This window comes from Nylanderia fulva, unplaced genomic scaffold, assembly GCF_048542155.1.
Source record: "Nylanderia fulva isolate GAGA-0341 unplaced genomic scaffold, ASM4854215v1 Scaffold16, whole genome shotgun sequence".
In the NCBI taxonomy this organism is placed as follows: Eukaryota; Metazoa; Arthropoda; class Insecta; order Hymenoptera; family Formicidae; genus Nylanderia; species Nylanderia fulva.
The window spans coordinates 4,567,265-4,589,865 of record NW_028189835.1 but is presented as its reverse complement, the minus strand read 5'-3'; the positions used below and the strand labels follow the sequence as shown (position 1 = coordinate 4,589,865).

The following is a 22,601-nucleotide window of genomic DNA, read 5'->3' as shown; positions in this document are numbered from 1 at the left end:
GTCGCGGTTTATTTCGGGACGACCGAAGAGACTCCCTTGCTCTCTCTTTCTCTCTTCATCGACCACAGAAAGGCTGGTTATTGTTGTTGTTGCTATTGATGTTGGTAAAGACCCTGGCATCGGCTACGAAACGAAACGACGCGGTAGAGCTTGCATTATAAATTCTCAGATTAAATCGCTTTCTGCCAACTAGCAGATTTCTCGCAATAAATAAAATAAGAAGTATTACAAAGTAAATATTATTTCCTACCAGCAACGATCTATATTGCAAGATTCGACATTTTATTATCAAGAATGTATCGAGATTAGCGAACTCTCTACAAAGTTCAAGTTTATCTCCTCATATTTTCTCCTTGTTTTTCTATTAAGCGCAAAGAAAGCAGAGTTTATCAAAAATCTTGAGATAAAAAAGTAATTTTTAAAAATCTATATTCTTAATATATTTCAAGTATCTAGACGATTGTCGATCATAATTTGCATTTATTTACATATAATTTTACTTATAATTCTGTCTTACACTTTTTAACTTTCAGTGCTTTATATTCAACTCATCTCTTCTTATTGTCATTCTAATTTGATGTAAATATTGCAAAATCATAAAAAATATATTTCTTAAGTAATTATTAAATTATGAATTTTTTAAATATAGTTTGCGATAAAAATGATAAATCGATGCGAAAATAAATTGTTCATCTCTCAATCTCTATATCTGATGCATATTCAACGAATAATTAAACAGCGAAATTAGATACGTATTAAAAAAAAAACGTGTATATAAAAAAAATTGCATTCTTTGCTTATGCATAAATATCGTGTTTCAATTGCTTTAGAAATTAACGGTACGTACATATATTTTCCACGAGATAAAAATACATTGTCCCTGATTCATCGGCGCATCCTTTAAAATCGTCGCGGCGCGACGGGATGCGGAACGCGCGCGCGAACGCATCTCGAAAGCGGGGACCGCGAATATATCCGAACCGAGAATATCCCCGGAGATCGCGGAAGCACCTGCGCCGACGGAGAAAATGCGTCCACCGCACGACGGACTCGGGAGGCTGCGCGACGAGATGAGAGGCGGACAGCGCGGCGTCGCCGCTCTTCACGGCAGACCGCGTGGCAGCTCTCGGATTTATATTTATATATATCCTCGCGCGCGCGCGAGCAGGTATTCGACGTACTCTCGTCGAGCGAGTTACTTGCCGGATCTCGAGTGTGAACTTATGACCGATCTCGCCGGAGATCTCGCCGTCGACACTCAAAACGCATCGGTCTCTTTTTTTTTCTCTCTCTCTCTCTCGTTTGCCAGGAGCTCCGAAATGCGTTCTTGGGAAGATACGTATCATGGAAAAAATTACACATGAAATTTATCATGATTAAATTTTAACTATGACAGATGACAGCTAATATTTTTTACCTATAACACTCTCCGTTAAACTATGAATAAAAATATTAGTTACCAATTTACTAAATTTCAGGTTGTAATATATGGACAGTTAAAATTTAGCTAAGGTAGCTAATTCCTTTTTTCCGTGATATAATTGAAAGATCAAATCGTACTGCGAAACTGAATAAGAGATTAAGAACTTTGTTATTTGAATATTTAAGGATCAGCTGATAAGATGTCGGATGTCTTGAATTTAACGTCAAGAATGAAAAAGCTTGAAAAAATATATCCTATAAAGATTCTTGTAAGAATTTTTCGTTTACAAGAGAAAGCGCTTTACTTTAATAAGGAGGATTTAAAAACTGCGGTATTAATTCCTCTTAACTTTCTTAACGTCGTAGCTCGAAATCTCTGATAAATATCTGATCACTTTAAGAATATTTTATAAATCTAATATATATATATATATTTATAAAGAAACTCGTATATCTTAACCGATAATTAACTCTCTTAACACTCTCTAATCTTGCGAAAGCTTATAATTAAATTTGTAACGCACCTTAAGACCTTAAATTACTACTTTACGCCTCTGTGAAAAGCCCGTTCATTACATAGCCGCACTCGCTTTCCGCTAAAAATTCAACGGGATAAACTGACACACAATCCCACGGTGCTCCAATTTCAGACCGATACTCGGCGTGTACGCACATATTGGCGCGTATTTCGCATGTACATTCTCGAAATTCACGACGGGGGGAGGTTCCGTAATAGCGGAACAACAGTTACGCAACAACAATGTACAAGACATGCGGTGATTCGGAATGCCAGGCGTTCACGCGATCGAGAACGGATAGATCGCGTGGCAGCTCGTGAATTTATTATATATATGTGCGCCTGCATACAATGGGCACGCACATTATACTTATATACGTTCTTCTCAAACTCCCCATCGATCGCTTAATTAGGAAAAGAAAAGTGTTTTCGATGGAAAAGAAAATGAATTTTATTTAAAACCTCCTAACATCTTCGAGAGAACATTTTGATATTCTCAAATATATTCATATGTCATTGAATCAGTTTATGCAATATCTTAAAAAGTTTGGCATATGTAATAGATTGTATATATAATATATGTACAAAATATTCCTTCTATTCTCTCTCCACTTTAAGAGACATTAATCCACCACGAATAAGTTATCTCGCGACCCATCCTCGTCCAACGAGACATCTCATCTTATTTTAATAAACATTATAATGTTACTCTCGACGTCGCGTTTTGAAATTAATGAACATCGGGGTGCGCGAGAAAACTCGTTTACGAGTGTAAAAGAGAGATCAACCGTGCTAAATGAAATATATATCTGAAACTCGGATTGTTACACATAAAATATATAAGAGATAACAATTTCTTAGCGCTAGGAAAATACATATTTGAAAAAAGGTGGCGCGACCTGAATAATAAATCTCGCGGATTTACGTTAGGGTAGCGCGAAAATTGCGGCTCATTGTGCTCGAGTCTTTCGAAAAGCACAATTATATGCGCGTTCTCGATCTCGCTTATAACACGCGGCTAATTTACGATACCGTTAGGAGATACGTTAGAGGCTCCGATGATCAGGCAGTTCTGGAGCATAATGACGGAGTCTGTGCGCTCTAACGCGAGTGCGGTTCGTTACGTCGACCCTTGTTCTCGTGGATTTGATTTACGCGTGTATTTTCTATTTTTGTCGGCTTCGAACTGAACTGCAACCATTATCCTAATTTATCCGCCGAGTTTCCGTCCGTCGTTCGTGTGACTTGCAAATCTCTAGAGATCTCTCTCGCAGACGTATATCTCGTAAAATCTTGGTAAATTGTTGGAGTTTAGGGAATCATCGAATTACAAATATTGTAACATCCGTTTAGAACTGAGTGCCTTGCCTTAATAATATGTGAATTTTGAAGAAACAGCATTTTTGTCAACATTTGTATTCTTTGAAATACATAATCTTACTTATCGCGAGAAGATGAAGAAACATTGTTTTAATTATGTCTGTTATTTTATAAGTGGCGAATCGTCAAGAAATCTTTCGCAATATTACTTGCCAATATTTATATTTATGGTACTTCTTTCTCCTCAGATTTCGCGCGATACATCAAATATTTGTGCAACACTTTAGCCAAAGTGCGACCGTATCTCACGTTTGCATAAAAGCGATAAAAGAAACGCAAGTGGCACAACCCTCTGTAAACCTCGCGGTCGTATATTCATGCGGGTAACGTTTTTCCATTTTTCGTACGGTGCCAAAAAGTAAAGCAGAGTTTATTGAAGTTCGCCTCTACCTACGGCAGAGAAAACGGGTCTTATTTATCACCACTCTAATAGTCAACGCCAAGCGTCCCCTCGAGACGACCTCCATCGTGGAGACTTTTACGATACCCATCGTGGCTTTAATGACCGCATAATCCAATATCGCGATGCAACTTTTATAGATCAGTCGCATTAAGATTGCGCAAACTTCTCCGAAGAAAAACAATTTAAAAATGTATAATGCTATACGAAAATATATATCATACACATAGAGAGAATTTTCTCTTAGAATTTACCTTGAAAATCATTGTAATTGTGGGACAATATTGGAAGAATTTTGTAAGAGTTTCTCTGATTAAATATTTGCCACAATATAAGATATAAAATTAATTTAATAAACGTTCTATCTTATTGTGGTAAATATTAATCAGAGGAACTCATCAAATTCTTCCAATACCATTATTGTCCCACGATTACCATGATTTTCAGCGTAAATTTGAAGAGAAAATTCTCTCCGAGTAATTATATACAAAGCTTCTCTCGTTTAAAAAAAAATGTAATTAATTGTGTCGGATAACCATATATGTGATACCCCTTCGTTTAGATTTTTATAGTCTTTCTTTTTTCTAAAATGCACCAAAAAATGCAATTTTTATTCGGGAATTACCGCGTAATTTTTATCCAAGTGAAAGGAAAATCGATGTACGTGCATTGGACATACATTATGTTTCCACCGAAGAGAAAACACGATTTATAAATCTCGGTCATATTTCACGTACGTGCAACGAGTTTAAGTAAATATGAGAACACAGTATGCACTATGGTTGTCGCCTTCGATCGTAACTTGGCGCAACTGGTGACCTCGTGCTTTACGTTTCCATCAACAGTAAAAAGCGCGAAGTAAAGATGTAACATAAGTTAAATATTTGAACATTGTTTCAGTCCTACCGAGCAGAGACGTCAAAAACGTGGAAAAAGTTGGGTAAATAAATCTTCATAAATACCGATGATTCTCGAATTAAATTACTGTTGAAAAAAGTCAATATATATCATATCAAATATATTATTATACACATATAAAAATTTTTATACTTCTACATTAAATATTTGAACAAGAGTTTAAATTAAAATTCTATTGTCCATATTTTTCTCTATCTTTCTCTCTTTCAAAAATTATTATACAATAGATAGAAATTTCATCAAGTATAAACCCGACTCCGAATTTGTGCGAAATGTATTAGAATTTGTAACTATATAAAATTCCATCGATTCTTTTCAATTTCTCAGGAAGATTAATGTAACCGTTCTAATTATTTTACTGCTATTAAGTAGCTGTGTAACTCTCTATTTGCACATGCTAATAAAATGTTTCGCACGAATATTCCTCGACGCGTTGCAAGCATTTGCCATCGAGGTTACTCGAGAATTTTCCACGCCCATAATAACCCGATAAATGACTTTGGTAACATTAGCGCGGCGTCCATATTTTCGGCAATTATCCGTGCATCCGCGAGGCCGGTATGCGCTCCCACAGAAGCGACAGGCTTCCTTCCTTCGTTTTCTCTTGGCCACCGCCATCGACGCACGTACACGCGCGTGAATATTTGTGCGGGTGTGTAAACGACCACGGGACAGAGTGGAGTCGGTCAGAATTCCTTCGAGAATCTCGCAGACACGTTGTCTGCGGCGACCAATACACTTGGCGATACCTCTCTATTAAAGTAGTTCATTACGATCCAATAGTTTCATTTTCTCTCTCTCTCTCCTCCCTTTTTTAGAAATAAAATTTAAACTTTTTTAGAAATTAAATTTAATTCGAACCTATATTTTTCTCGCCTATTTTTTTCCATATGTAAAGTTCGAGATTAATTTATATATGGAACTTAGTAATCTCAAACCAAGAGATACAGTTCCGAAGAATTAATTTTTCGCGCTTGGGCTCTATTGGCCGATTTAAAATTCATGTATTATTACTAAAACTTAAAAAGTATCATAAAAAAGCAGATCACGGTTAAATATCGAGAGATACGGAGTTTATAGATTTATAAAATTGAATAAAATAAATGTCAAAAAATTTTTTTTGTTTTTATCTAATAATTAAAAATGATTTAGACGGAGAAAAGAAAGAATTGTTACGATATTAATAATCGAAATTTGATATCATAATTTCTGAAGATTTCCCAGGACGTTTCTCACAAATTTGTTCCGCAAATATTTCGAGATATTATTTTTAAAAGCAAAACTTTCGAACTGGCTGCATCTCACAAAATTGAATAAAATAAATGTCAAAAAATTTTTTTTGTTTTTATCTAATAACTAAAAATGATTTAGACGGAGAAAAGAAAGAATTGTTAAGATATTAATAATCGAAATTTGATATCATAATTTCTGAAGATTTCCCAGGACGTTTCTCACAAATTTGTTCCGCAAATATTTCGAGATATTATTTCTAAAAGCAAAACTTTCGTATCGAGCTGGCTGCATCTCACAAAATTGAATAAAATAAATGTCAAACAATTTTTTTGGTTTTTATCTAATAACTAAAAATGATTTAGACGGAGAAAAGAAAGAATTGTTAAGATATTAATAATCGAAATTTGATATCATAATTTCTGAAGATTTCCCAGGATGTTTCCCTCATTTGTTCTCCCATTTGTTCCGCAAATATTTCGAGATATTATTTCTAAAAGCAAAACTTTCGTATCGAGCTGGCTGCATCTCACACATGAGAGAATTCATTCATTTCGCGGTCCTCGCGGAGGACTTCCATTCATGCAAAGCACGTCTTCGCGCCGCGGGGGAAAGAATAATCGACGAAAAAGAGGAAAGAGTAGCCAACCGGCCAAGGAGGAGATGGAGGAGAAACACGGCGGCTATTCGCGGCACCGAAACAAGCCTCGGCGGGAAAAAGAGGCGTCGAAGAGCGAAAACAATCTATCATGTCGAGTTCGGCGCAGCAGCGAGCCAAGTCTCGAGACGAGCCTCGGTAACGCTTCAACACGAGCGCCACGAGGGACTTTCAGAAATCGAAGATTAAAATGTAGAGATGAATTGCTTAATGAAGCCTAGTACATGGGCGGAGTTGCAAAGATTCTGCCGAAAAATATATTCTCCATTTTATGACAGATGAATCTAATTTATCTTTCTGTATGCAAGAATGCATGATAACGTGCCTTTGTAATCTTTAATCTTTTATTCTCAAGATTATTCGCAGATGACGTGTAATTAGTACAAGAATAAAATTAAGAATGAGTAGATAAGTCTGCAAGTAAGTCTGATAAATAATAAGATAATATAAATAATGTCTATATAAAAATACAAGATTTGATTTATGTTATAACTACTTTAATTTGAAGTTTTTTCTTCCATATGACACAATTTCTCTTGTCATTAATTAATATAAAAAATTATAAGACTACAAAAAAGAGGAATACTAAACTTGCCACTTTAAAACATGTGTAAAATTCAGACCCGTACAAAGTATAAAAGTATAAAAATATGAGCAGAAAGTATCATCAATTAACGATTATCGATACTTGTGCAAGTAATTCTGATAAATAATAAAATAACATAAATAATGACTCTATAAAAATACAATATTTGATTTATGTTATAGCTGCTTTAATTCAAAATTTTTTTCTTCCATTTATCACGGTAATTTCTCTTGTCACTAATTAATATAAAAAAAAATGATAAGACTACAAAAAAGAGGAATACTAAACTTGTCACTTTAAAACATGTGTAAAATTGAGATTCGTAGACCAAAAGATGAAAAATATAAAAATCTGAGAAGAAAGTATCACCAATTAACGATTATCGATACTTGTGCAAGTAATTCTGATAAATAATAAAATAACATAAATAATGACTCTATAAAAATACAATATTTGATTTATGTTATAGCTGCTTTAATTCAAAATTTTTTTCTTCCATATATCACGGTAATTTCTCTTGTCACTAATTAATATAAAAAAAAATGATAAGACTACAAAAAAGAGGAATACTAAACTTACCACTTTAAAACATGTGTAAAATTGAGATTCGTAGACCAAAAGATGAAAAATATAAAAATCTGAGAAGAAAGTATCACCAATTAACGATTATCGATACTTGTGCAAGTAATTCTGATAAATAATAAAATAACATAAATAATGACTCTATAAAAATACAATATTTGATTTATGTTATAGCTGCTTTAATTCAAAATTTTTTTCTTCCATTTATCACGGTAATTTCTCTTGTCACTAATTAATATAAAAAAAAATGATAAGACTATAAAAAAGAGGAATACTAAACTTGCCACTTTAAAACATGTGTAAAATTGAGATTCGTAGGCCAAAAGATGAAAAGTATAAAAATCTGAGAAGAAAGTATGATCAATTAACGATTATCGATACTTCCGCAAACGATGCCTTCGATCATCAGGACAAACACTCGACGCGGCATGCGTGGGCCGCGATTTTTCGTCCAAATCCTGTCTCGATGCTTTTTGTAAGCATATAGTGTCGACGCTGACACAACGGAGTTCTTGAGCCGCCGCGCAAGAAGTTTCCAATTTAAAATGTAAATTGCGCCGGATATATATTTGCTGTATCGCGCGACGCGCGCTGCGAAATGGCCGCGAAATTAAAACGTAATTTAATTCCCTCCATCTGCAGTCATCCATCCCTCTCTCTGTCTGTAATCTGTCCCGCTTGCTCCTTCTATCTCGTTCTCTCTTTCATCTCGCTCGCGGGCTCTTTACATTTTTACATTCTCGACCTCACTTTGCTCTCGAGGAGAGCATCTTCTTCTCCTCCCTGTCCCTTCCGGTGTAAGTGGATTTCGCGACGTGGATTATCGTTTCCGCAGCGCGAAAGAACGACCTCTTCGTCTGCTACTCGAGAAGATCGTCTGCTCTTCGAGTTTCTACCTCTCGAGAAACGCCGAGGAATTCGGACGGGCGTAAAAATGTCGTTCGCAAGCTTCGCTTGTTTGAAGGATCGTTTTGATAGCGTTAAAAGAAAAAAGGCCAGAGAGAAAAAGAGAGTATTACGTGAACGGCATATTTGATTGGTTAATTCTCTTTGACTCTTTGACTCTGGCGACTATTCCGAACGGAAAGGGACGGTCTCGAAAAGAGCCGTTTCATTACCAGATTAAGAAAAAAAAAAAACAGCAAAAACGTAACAATATTTAAACTGGTGGTATATTTTTTTTTCCTTTAAAAAAAAAATGTTTACGGTATACAAAAAATGTAGCAACATTTTTTTCAACCCTGCGGATCGCGACGTGACGACGGAACAACTGACGCGGATGCATCAAGAAGATTCACGATGCAATTAGTAGCAAAATGCACAAAGGCGAAAACGCCTGTTGGCTGCGGGCGGCCTGTTTTGTATAATCTCGCGTTATCCACTTTACCTCCTGGACCAGGACCTCCCTCCCTCTCGCTCTCTCTTTTTCGAGAGTCCGCATGAAGGAGAGCCGCAGAAGGGGAGCGTTCCCTTCATCCTCTTGTCTTTTTTTCGCTCCGAACCTCCGCGTGCACCGGATCCCATCGGCCGCAAAACCAGGACTCGCCGACGGCGATCACCATAGCGACCGCTTAATTGAAGAAGGAGGATCCCCGTAATAAAATCGTCGAGTGCCCCCGCGTCGCGGCGCGGAACAAATTCGCATAACTTCTCGCGAGGAAGAGCGAATGTCAGCGCGCGTCCTTCATTTTTCTCCTCGCATCCAATTCTCGTGCGGAGCGAAGCGGAGAGAATTTTTTCGCGTCTCATCCTTGACGTGATCGCGCGATGACAGGACTTCGGCATCGATCCATGAAATTGCGTTTTACGCCTATTGATATTGCGGAGGCCGAAGACAATCGAATAGAATCGAGGGTGGGAAATTATTTTATTTATTATTCGTCGACGGATAATTTTTGCAAATAAATGAACGTAAATAAAAAAAATAGTATTATTTGTCGTTAAGAATATATATACGGAGAGAATTTTCTCTTAGAATTTACCCTGAAAATCATGGTAATCGAGGGACAATATGATATTGCAAGAATTTTTTAAAAATACGAATAGGATACATAATAAATTTTGTATTACACGTGCAGGCAAAGTGGCACTTTGTGTGCGTGTTTTCTGTGCGGAAAGCGGCCGATTTCCCACGCCGCAAGATGGCGGCGTGCGATCGGCCACCTCGCGCACAGAAAACGCCACTTTGCCTGCACTTGTAATACAAAATAGTATGTGTGTCATGTGCGGGTTGACAATTGTTCACTCGTGACCAATTGTCAACTTTCCGCACTTGATACACAATATACTATTAATGTAACATAATAAAATTAATCAAACATTGTGGTGGATATTAATTTTTTATATTAATATCAATTAGAGAAACTCTTATAAAATTCTTCCAATACCATATTGTCCCACGATTGTCATGATTTTCATAGTAAACTCCAAGAGAATAAAATATGTATATTGATCTTATGAATGAATGCTTTTATCGATTGAATAAGAGAGAACAAATGTGTCTCTCATTCCCGTCGCTTAAATCTGACGCAAGGGTGGTACTCGCTTATTTCATAATTCATTTCATATCATTCTTATACGTATTTAAAGCGTTATATCTCGCTATAAGCATCGCCGTATCCCTTAATTTGCAAGCAAATAAGAGGCGCAAGAAACGCCATAAATCCGCCGTAATCGTCCTTTATATACGTGGACCTCGCGCCACATTCCGCAGAAATATCCGGCCGCAAGGGCTCCGTGACGCGAATAAACGCACCACCCCGTCCTAAACGCATGCGGTAAAATCCCGCATATATATATACACACGCGTACAATACGCCGTAAAAGAGGGGGCACCTGACATCGCAAAAAACGCCGTAAAATCGCCATCGAGGTCGAGCTTAATGTCGTGGGAGGAATAGGAAGAGCGAAGGAAGGAAAGAAAGGGAGAGAAAGAGGGTCCAGCACCCGGGCGTGTAACTGCGCGCGAGTCGTATAAACGTGCCCCCGAGAACATAATTCATTGCGGTAAACGGGTGCCGCGACACGCCGCGTCAAATTAACGCCGCGCCTCGGATGAGAGAGAGAGAGAGTGAGAAGAGGGTCTTAGCGAAGAGAGAGACCGGCCGGTATGCGTACACACCTAACCCACTTCGCCGTTCCCTCATCTGTATCAAGTTAACGTCACGCGCATATGCACCGAGGAAAGTTACTTAAAGCTATTCTTAGCGAAATTTTGCGCTACACACGCGTGCTAATTAGTTTTGCTCGACTTCTACTACTTAAGTTTTGGAGAACCGAGAGTATATCGAACTTTTGAGATATCGTATGTGCACCCGGAGAGAATTTACCCTGAAAATCGTGGGACAATATATCATGGTATTGGAAAAATTTTATAAAAGCTTTTTTATATAATTAATATTTGCCATAATAAAAAGTATTAATATGTACATAGGAAATTTTACTATCGAACATATTATCCCATAATTACCATGATTTTTAGGGTAAATTCTAAAAGACAATTCTATCTGTGGATGAATGTCGTAGCGGAAGTTAACGATCGATATATATGTATTAGAGATTCGAGAGTATCGTCGGCACACGTCAGTTTGTGGATAAAGCTTTGAAAATGCCCATGAAAGAAGCTCGTTATTCCGATTCTTCCACGCATAAATTAATTGGCTAACCTTTCCTATTCTCTCCCTAATTTAAAGTTTTTCAATTATTATATAGCCGATGAGCCTGTTCGTACGTTAATAATTTGACTGTCGATTCTTTGTTCTATGAAAAAAATTATATTCAATAGATGTAATATATATGTATATATATATTTTATATAATTTATATACTTATCTATACCACGTGTATAGAAAAACTGTATTTTTCGTTTAATAAAATATTGAAATTTAAAGGGAGAATAATATTTATATAAAGAGATTTTCTCTTCGCTCTTCTATGTTCTTATATTAAATTACATGAGCATTATAAAACAAATTAGATTATCATTAAATTTCGCTTGATCAAATTCTCAAATAATTACGTAATAAGTACCTGTCTCGCATAATCAATGTTCCAGAGTCGATTTTCTGCGAGAGAATTGTTATATATGTATACGAGAATATATAACGAGAATTATTTATTATATAAAATTGATCAGGCAGAAGCGACTATAGACGAGTGTCAATCTTTCTCGTCGCGTGCGCAGCTAAAGCCATATCGTTTCTTCCGTCGTGTATTTGTTCTACGCAGGGTTGTCGGTGGAAAACGATCGATGTAATGAAGTGCCGAGTGTTACGTTGGACATAGAGAAAAACGCACGCGCGGCTGTAAAAGTATATTTTATTAAAGCTCTTCGCGGCCGTAAAAGTGCTGCAATCGCGGGAGAATTGTGTTTTCTAATTCCCAGAGAGAATCGTGAGCGCGCGAAGCATGCAATCCCGTTTCTTCTTTCGTCAGGGATCTAAATGGAAATTAATCACCAGACCTTTCTCGACGCTTTATATACTTCGTGGCTCGATCATCGAATCGGGCAGCTTCTTAACCGGAACATTATTGTTGTGTAATCGCCTTCGCGATCGGCGGCCCCACTTTCAATTATCCTCATGCCATATCGCCAATTACACCCACTCGTGAAATTACTCTCGTTAAGATTTCCTATCGGCGAGTGTATTACAAAGAATCGTTAAGCGCGCGACATTATTGTAATTTTCTTCCTAATTCTACGTTTATGCAATTTTCTTCTTCTTCTTCTTCTTCTTCGTAAAAAATATCCCTTTATTTCTCTCTCACAAGTTCCTTAAACTTTTTTCAGTGACAAATATTTAGGAAATCTATTTAAAAAATTAAAGATGTAAAAATCTCTGAAGTCACCAGATGATAATTAAAAATGGTAGTAATTTAATCAACCAACTCTGGCTATTTAATAATCTTTATTTAATATTCACGACGTTTCGGCCATGGGTTTCGGCCCTTATCAAGTGCTACAAATTATAATAATGACAATTATTAGAAAATTAAAAAATTAATTAAAAAGTAACTAAGTAACAATAAATATTTCCACACTAGTTACTTTTTAATTAATTTTTTAATTTTCTAATAATTGTCATTATTATAATTTGTAGCACTTGATAAGGGCCGAAACCCATGGCCGAAACGTCGTGAATATTAAATAAAGATTATTAAATAGCCAGAGTTGGTTGATTAAATTACTACCATTTTTAAAAAATTAAAATGATAAAAATTTGTTCTTCGTAAAAATTTCATTTTGTTGTTTAACCCAGATGATCGGGTTATCAACGAGAATGTACGAAGCGACGAACGGTTCGCTAAATATGTGTCGTTTTACGCAATTTTGCTTGAACAGAAATTACCTGGCGCGGCACTGGGTATTAATTAATAGGTAGCGTCGTGCTCCTTTTTTTCCGCGATGTAACGAAACGAGTCAATCGAAGATAACCGAAGCTAAAGAGGGAGATCCCGAGATCGACTCGATGGCGTTCGATCGCGCGCAATTTCTCCCGTGTCTGAAATTAATTAATCGCGATAATTAATGGCGACGTTTCTTCGAACGTAACACGAAACGCGGAATGGTTTTTATTTATCGCGCGCGTTGACGTTTCGCACGCATGCACACGCATTGCACATATGTATCTAATATATCGAAGGGGAAACACGTCCTAGATTCTGCAGGGGAGATGCAAATGTTTCTCGCAAAGATACGATGGATCGAAATTTCGGCGGGTGGGCAAGGGCTGGCGATTATTTTGGATGCTTGATTTTATCTCAGCACTTTAAAGAGAATAATGCCAGTAACATTAATCTTCCACGATATGCTATTATATAAATAGAAACTTTTTTAAGAATATATCTGTTTATGTATATTTTAGAAGAAATTTTTTTCATTAAATTATCATTTCAGGATTTCTTGCATAAATTTACGTATGTAAAGTATATATTTATTCGCTTAAAACAGATTTAATGTCCAACTCGTAATGCGAGCAGATAAATAAACAGATAACTTATACGATTTGCCAAGTAATTTAGAATCGTAAATAAACTTGTTAACGTTAATTAATATATGTTTAAAAAAATTGTTTACATCCCAGGCATAGTTTACGGTATTAATCGATATAATATTCGTATATCTTCATTCGAAAATATATGAATCTTTGCGTATAAACAGGTTGAACTGGATTTAATATATGTATATTACATTAATATAAATGTTATACACATCTTCATGCAAGCGGTGCGCGAGAAACATTGATTCGACTTCTATTTAGCATTCGGTTAATTACCCGAGCGGTGCAACTGAGTTTCCGGATTTACGCAAACATAGGCGACGTCGATGCGCCTTGCATTTGCAAACACGTTTTCGTGGACATGTTCTACGGAACTTTCTTTGCACGCGTACTATGGCTAGGAAAAAATATATATATTTCCGTATTATTAAATAACGTTACAGGGTGTCCAGCAGACTCAATAAAAAAAATTCCCTGACTCTTTCAGATTTTCCAAGACCAGAAATTCATTTTTTCCCTGACTTTTTAGTATTATTTTTTTCCAAATATATAATTTGCATATATCTACAAGATAAATTAATTAAATGTTAAATCATGAAATCCTTGAGATATTTTGGTTAACAATGAAAAGGAAGTTAAAAAAAAAACAAAAATTTAAATCAATTACAATCTGCATTATGTACGATAATCGAAACAAACGTGTCACTATAATCTATTTAAATAATGATCACCTTTTTTATTTATATTATATCAAATTTTATATTTAATGTATTTTAACAAATTATAATACATATATTTTAATATATATTTAATAGTATCTAATATTACAACAAAACTTTTAAATAAAACATGTTTAATAAAAAATTAATGTATTAATTTTTAATAAAAAATGAATTAAAATAAGGTTCTTGAACAATATTATAATTCTGGAGCAATATGTTATAATATATTTGAAAATATATAATACATTGAAATAAAATGACACGACGATGAAAATATAAATTAACGAATACGTACGCTGTAGATGAATCGATTTTTAACAACACAGCAAATTAGCATACTGGGTGTCAAGGAACAGTTACATTTATTTAATAAAAAATTTCAAATTATTGAGACAGATGTAGAATAACGTGAAAAAATCCAGATAAATAGTAAATGACTTTTCGCTGACAATTCCAGATTTATTCCCTGACAATACCCGGTTGTCCAGATTTCCCTGACCGCTGGACACTCTGCGTTAAATGAAATCGAGCTCAACTTAATTTTACCGAATTAAAAAAATATTTTCCAGACAAATATCTCCTATATCGTCCCTCTCCGGGAAAATCGGCCGACGATTATCTACACGCGTGAAAGCGCAATATCGAAATCGAGCGAAGAAGGGGCGAGAGAATACGGTGTACGATACGGCATGAAGGAGAAATGATTCCGGTGCGACAATCGCGTGTGCACGGGACAATCTGCTCACGGATGACCGATCGCGCAATCCTGATCGGTCGCGACGCGAAGGACCGATCGATCGGTTCGAAAGTGACGTTTCATTTTTTTTTTTTTTTTTATTTTCGCGGTATTTTATCGTATATCGTTTGCGCCGGCCAATTTTTCGCAATCTCGCACGTTTAACGGCTCGTCGCGCGATTAATTAATTATCTCGACGTGTTTTCTAATCGGAATAATCGACAATCGTTCCGGATGCTTCGCTGCCTTCCCATTTGATTCGCGATTCCCAATTGCGGCAAACACTGCATTAACTGCGCGAAGAACGTTAGTTACGGTTCGCTGTGAGTCAATAATTTAATTAATACGAATGGTGCGTCGTTGTTGTGTACGGATCAAATATTTCGCGCTGACATTTACTCGTTTAAATCAGCGTTGTGAGCCAGCGTTCGCTCTTCCTATTTGTTCTTAAAAAAAAAAAATCCTTTTGCAACGATGATAATATTTTTAAATCTGAATAATGTCCAATGAAGAATTAATTATCGTGTCAACAAAAAAGAATTGTTTGGTGTAATTTATCGTTGCTCATTCATTATATTGATTTTCTCCTAAATTTATGGAACAAATTCAAAAATCAGAAAGCTTTGTGAAATATTCGCAAGTGGATGCTGCCATTCCGCGCATTTTTTTCGAAATCAACGACACTCGGGCAACTATAGTATCTCGCGTAACTGCAAGAGCGAAGAGAGCGCCGTTAAAATCTCCAATACGGATTAAAATTCAGGGTTTTTGTGCCGAAAAAAAATGCCGAACGCCGAGCTCGCCGATAAGAGCAAAAATCGCGCGGCTCTCTCGGAGCGCGGCCGCGCATTCGAGAGCGCCTTCCATTTCTCGGCTCCATAGCTCCCGAAAATAAACAAGGGTGTCCTCTCGCAATCACCGATCCAATTAAATCCGATTACATTTTTCGCCGCCGCGCGAGAATCCTCTCTCTCTCTCTCTCTCTCTCTCCTTTTTCTCTCTGGTGGCGCGTCCGTCCCTTATCGATTCGAAACGATTTTAGAGGGTGGTTTTACCCTCCGACGTTTTTGATTTCGGCCTCTCCGCGATACGAGAGAGACTTCGGGGGCAACGCCTCGCCGCTTCGAATTAAGGGGACGAGCCCCGAAAGTGCGCGACCCGGGATCTCGTTCAGGAAGAGAGAGAGAGAGATATCGAAGGGGAAAACGGATGGTACAGACAAGAAGGGACGCGGAATCGAGCGAGTGTGTCTTCTCGGTGTTTATTTTTTACTTCTCGAGAGAGAGAGAGAGAAAGACCCGAACGCGCGCACCCCACGACGGATCCTCGATCCCACAGATTCAATAAATATGGCGTTGAATAACGGGCGCTGGGTACACCCGACGTTCCTGGAGAGTCTCATCGGTGACACGAGATTGTTGTCGTAGCCCCCTAAAATCCGCGACGAATCTGCAAGAGCACCTTGTTCACTCGCATGGAATGAACAAGAAAAGAAGCGCGAATTGATGCGCCTGCTTAAGTCGACAAAGAGCTAAGATATACAGATTTAGAGGGATAAACGGAAAGGGAGAAAGAAAGAGAGATCGTATATAACGAAATTTTATCAAGTTTTCTATATGAATTATAAAATTACAAGATTCCACAAATTGCCACTCGTTTCGTATATTTCTTTCATTTTTGATCTGATGGATATCTTACCTAAAAAATATAGTAAAATTTATATAAATGCAAATTTTGTTTTTCTATACGTCAAGTTTTCTTTTAGCAAGACTTGAGTGCAAACTTATCAAAGAATTCGATAAAGAAAAAATATGATTAAGTAGTATATCCGTTGAAATAGGCAAGAATGTAGCCAGGCTTCGAACCATTGTAATAAATGAACGGGAAAAGAATTTGAAAATTAATATCCAGCATATAGTGTAATGGAGGGAAATATATGTCGGTTTTGTGAGGATTTTCGCTTATATGGTAAAAAAATTTAATTAATTATACCGCGCGCGAGAGAGCTTGTAAAATCAGAAATGCAATATCGGGATATCACGGAACAAAGATCACGCTTTTTACAGGACGGAATTACAGAAAAATGGCGACGAATGAGACTTGATGAAAATAGAACGAGATTCTCTGTCCGCCGAAAAAAAAGGCAAAAAATTAATTACCGTTAAATTTACTGCGATCGTAAAGTGATAGATACGTATAGTGATAGAACGGTTTAATATGCATTGCATTTTCCCTCCCTCTTGCAGCTACGTGAAAAGTAATACATTGGTCGGAAGTTACAAAGGAGCCAGCCTCAAAGCTAGCTGCATCTATACGTCCATTTAATTTTGCACTCGTAAACAGCGTCCAGATGTTTAGCTTGCTACAAGCTATCGCATCTGGCGATTCCCCATTTGATCAGCCATCATCGATCTAATTCCGTATCGAAATATCCTTGACATTAAAAACGAATCCATTGAACTTTATATTTGCAAAAGGTTGCCAATTATTTCAAGTTAATTGTTATACGATAATATTATTTTATGCATTAAAATTTATATTATAAATATAAATGTGCTAATTTATAAATTTGCATCATTTCATTTCTTCTCTCACAATATAATATATACTGTATGAGTACGTATGAATATATGATGACATTGAAAAAAAGCATGCTATTAATTATATTACTTATTAATTTCGGAAAATATATAATTACTTAGATTAATAATCATTAAATTAATTATTAAAATTGTGAAAATTCGTATTATCATGATTTTATATAATATATGTATATTTAACTATTAATATTATATATATATCTGTGATAACACAATAATGTTACGATTCATTGTCAATCATGAAACAATATATAACAAAAGGGGAACATTGATAAATCTATCATTTATTCTCGGAACATTCGCGAGACACTTGCGTATGCATATTTTATATTATATATATATATATATATATATATATGTGTGTGTGTGTGTGTATAACATAAATGTGCAACTCAACTGTCTTGTTATCCCTCACACGCAACTATCAAAACCTATGTACCTCTATTCTCTAACGTTTCGAAAATGCACTTTCCTAAGCGCACAAGTTTACACCACAAAATCAAATTGCACGTCCTGCAGTTTGAATAATTATCAGTATTTGAGCGCGTTCAACTATTTAGGGCCTATTATGCGAGGAGGAATTAACCGATGCATTTTAGCAAAGTAATTTATGAATATAAGTGAAAATATCCATTCGCTTTTTGCGTGGCAAAAAGATTTATACTATACAAAAATACCTTGCCATGTCAATTTATTCATAATGGCGTTATCAAAAATTTTAGTTCAACGCAATTAAAATTGTCAAAACATCAATGATATCGAAAAATATAATCAAGTTATTCTTTCTATGCATATTGATAGTATTGCATGATTTTTTTATATACAAAATCTCATCAATCATTTAATCTTTCAATTGTTCAATTGTTCGATTTAATAATTTACTAAATTACCTAATTCTCTTAGAATTTACTCCGAAAATTATGGTAATTGTAGGATCATATGGTATTGGAAGAATTTTATAAAAGCTTTTTGAGATTAATATTTACCATAATAAAAAATATTAATGTGTGCAATCAAACATATTTTTTATATTCTATTGTAGGAAATATATATTTTTAATTGTGTTAAATATTAATCAGAGAAACTTTTATAAAATTCTTTTAGTACCATTGTCCCATGATTATATACTATAATTTTCAGGGTAAATTCAAAGAGACAATTCTCTCTGCATACAGGAATATCATGTCATTTCAATTAATTCATAATAGCGTTATCAAAATTTAGTTCAGTGCAATTTAAATCGTCAAAACATCAATAATATCGACAAATATAATCAAGTTGTTTAATAAATCTTTCCATCAAGATTTCTTTCTATGCACATTGATATAATCCCACGATATTTTTATGTGCATCTCACTAATCGTTTAATCTTTCAATTGTTCAATATTTAATAAATTAATATAAAATATAGAGACATTACAAAAGAATATTATTGCACGATTATAAAATTTTTTAATAAATATACAGGGTGTCCTAGAACTGGCGGAAAAGTTTTTAATGACAGATTCCTGGTACCATTCGGAGACGATTTTTTTTCAGCGAAAATGTCGAGACACCAATAATTTTGGAATTATATATAAGCGGATGAAAATAAAGGCTTTTTTGGAAATTAAGCCTTGTGGAAATAAAATATTAACAGAACTACATTCTTTAGTTATAATTTTAGATAGAGTTTGCTGAACCAAAACAGTAGAATCTCATTTCGAAAGAGTGGAATTTCACTCCAAAAGAATGAGATTCCACTCGAAGAAATTTCGAGAGTTCTAAAGATACATAATAACAAAAATGGGGAACATGCTAAAAACGATGGCCTCTCTCAACGTTTTCACTAATTGTAAGGCAAAATCGTCTCCACATGATACGAGGAATCTGCCATTAAAGACTTTTCCGCCAGTTCTGGGACACTCCTATAGCTTTTCAGGCCAAGTATATTTATATGATATTTTTTTTTTTTTAAATCGGCCAACAGAGCCAAAGCACGAAAAATTAATTATTCGGAACTGTATCTCTTGGTTTGAGATCACTAAGTTCCATATATAAATTAATCTCGAAACTTACATATGGAGAAATAGGCGCGAAAAATATAGATCCGAAACAGTTCCCGCTCCATATGTAAGTTTCAAGATTAATTTATATATGGAACTTAGTGATCTCAAACCAAGAGATACAATTATCCGAATAATTAATTCTTCGTGCTTTGGCTCTGTTGGCCGATTTAAAAAAAAAAACATCATATTTATATTCCTAATATTTCTCTCTCCGACAAGTATATTTATATAAACAAAATTCCAAGTTCGTTCGTACGCGCGCTTCTACATCACTTTGCTCCAATCGCACTCCGCCGCAAGCTGAACGAAAATGGTCCCACCAACCTTTGCACTCGTTGGCGTCCCTGGCGGTGGCCCTGGCCCAGGGTCGGTCGAAGTGGAAGGGCCGGCAGCGCTCGCAGTCCCTGCCGGCGGTGTTGTGCCTGCACTCGCAGACGACCTCGCCGTCCTTGCCGGGGATGCAGCGGGCCGCGTGGCCGTTGCACTTGCACCTGCCGCCCACGGCGAAGTCCGAGACCGCGTAATGATGGGCCATGGTGGCGGACGCCGGACCTAGACCGCCCGGGGTCGGCGTCGTGCTCGTGGTGACGGTGATCGGGACGAAGCCCATGTCGCGGACCGCGTCGGGGTCGATCGCGTCGTTCGACTGCATCTCCTGGGGCGCGAGGACCTGGTGGACGGACGGCAAGGCCGTGACCAGGGGGTCCGCGTGCAGCAGGATCGCGTTCTTCTGGCTCTTGAGACGCTGCTCCTCGCGCTCGCGCTCCCGCTTCGTCAGCTCCTCGAGGCCGATCGCCGCGACGTGATGGTCCTCCGCGCCGTTGTGCGTCATCTGGTCCGGCTGTTGCGGCATGTGCAGCCGGTTGAACACCACCCGGATGTCGGTCGCGGTCACCCAGTCCTGGAGAACCGGCGAGTTGTCAAAATCGGCGGCGGACGGTCGACCCTCGAGGGTGCTGAAAGCGATCCTGCCGACCGGTCCGAGGCCGTCCCCGCCTGTATAACGGTGACTATCGGTGCAACGGGCTTCTTGCTCGTTCGACTTGGTGATGGTGGCGCGATTCGGTCTCCCGTAGACCCGCCGACACTGGGACGAGTAGAATTGGAACGGCTGCCAGGTCTTGCCGTAATCCATGGACTTGTAGATCGCGATCGAGTCCGGCTTCGCGGCGCGCGGACAGAACTGCAGGCTGACGTACGTCAGCTCGTACTTCTTCCCGAGGGAGAGTGTCAGGGTGACGTTGTCGGGCGGAGCCGAGAAGCTCTGCGAGCTCACGAGCGGCTCGCTGCGCCAGCAGGTCACGTTGTTCGGATTGTTGAGATCTGTCAGGTAACTCGCGGGAAAGCGACGTCGGGGCGTGCTGTCATCGCACACGTGGCAGTGCCCGATCCCGCCGGTGCCGCCGGGCTCGTCGGTGACGTCGCAGTAGCGAGTGGGTCCCCCGGTGCCGCACGTGGACGAGGCCTCGACGGTGGCCCCGAACGCGGCGTTCACGAAGTCCGGGATGCAGCGGCGCGGCCGGTCCTCGTCGTAGCACGGGTCGCTCGGGTTCTGCTGGCTGGAGAACATCTTCGCGTAGATCTCGCCGTGGACCGTCAGCAGCAGCTGCCCGAGGAGGAGCGTCCCGAGGAAGAGTGAACGCGGACTTTGTTCAAGTTTCGACATCATTGGTTTTTTTTTCTTTTTTTTTTTTTTTCACAGACTCCTTCGTCTAAGAGGACTATGTTCTTTCACCTCTCTTTCTGTCTCTCTCTCTTTCTCGCTCGCTTGGACTTTTCCCTCCGAGGTAAGAGAGACCGAGATGCGACGGGTCTTAAGCTAGACTCCGCGACATGTTGAAACTGGAGCGGGTTTAATTTCTCTGTCGTTCGTCTCTCTCTCTCGCCTTTTTTTTCTCCTTTGAAATTTTTCACACACTCACAGCGGTTCACATTATATCGGTACTATTCTAAAAACGTAAAACAATATCGCGACGAATCGATATATCCTCACGAAAAAAGAAACGCACTGTTCCACGCACTGAAACCAGATACCGTTCCGGAAAAGGGAAACCGTTTCATTCACTACTCCGAAAGAGTTTTTTTTTTTTTTCCCTCTCGCTCTCGAGGAGAGTTCCGCGGAGACGCGGACCTCGATTTCCTCGAACGCGATCGGCGGACGAACTCGATAACTGGCGCGAAAAGGGGAAGAGAATCGGAACCGAGGACAAAAACGACCCTAATCTCGACAGCGGCTCGCCGCTAACTGAAACGCCGTTCTCAGACGATGCGCATCCGAACTGTCCCTCTCCGCTCGCGGGTTTCCCCACCCCGCCGATGCGTGCCCCCTCCCTTCCTCTTCGGCCCCCTTGTTCTCGCGCCGTCCCTCTCGGCTCCGTCAGTCGCTCTCGCTCGCTCGCGCGCGCGGGCCAATCGGACGGCACGCTCTCGCGGCCCCCCACACGCGAGATGCGGTCCACGGATTCAAAGCGCGCCGGAGGGATGCTGCGTGCGCTACCATGGACCGGAGTCGGTCAACTGACCCCGAGGATGCTTTCCTCGAAAGAGATGGAAAGGTCGGTGCGACACGCATTTGACTTTTCTTACTTTTCCCTCCGTTTCGACGACTTTACAAGTACCATGTGCAGCATGCAGCAGTTTGTTGCTATTGGGGAAGTTCGATTGAATGGACAGCAGAGGCAGCAAAGCAGAAGAACACGCACAACTAGTTGATTCTAATTATTATTGTATTACACGTGCAGGCAAAGTGGCACTTTGTGTGCGTGTTTTCTGTGCGGAAAGCGGCCGATTTCCCACGCCGCCA

General features: G+C 38.3%; 1 protein-coding gene across 1 annotated transcript in view; it reads right to left on the bottom strand.

Moving 5' to 3' along the window:
• Nucleotides 1-22,078, bottom strand: part of LOC114940207 (netrin-1) — a 192,249-nt gene extending 170,171 nt beyond the window's left edge. Inside the window, exon 1 of the mRNA XM_029314740.2 lies at nt 20,123-22,078. Within this exon, the coding sequence (XP_029170573.1) occupies nt 20,123-21,467 (1,345 nt within the window). The 5' untranslated portion in view covers nt 21,468-22,078. The remainder of the gene's footprint in view (nt 1-20,122) is intronic.
• Nucleotides 22,079-22,601: the final 523 nt, after the last annotated feature.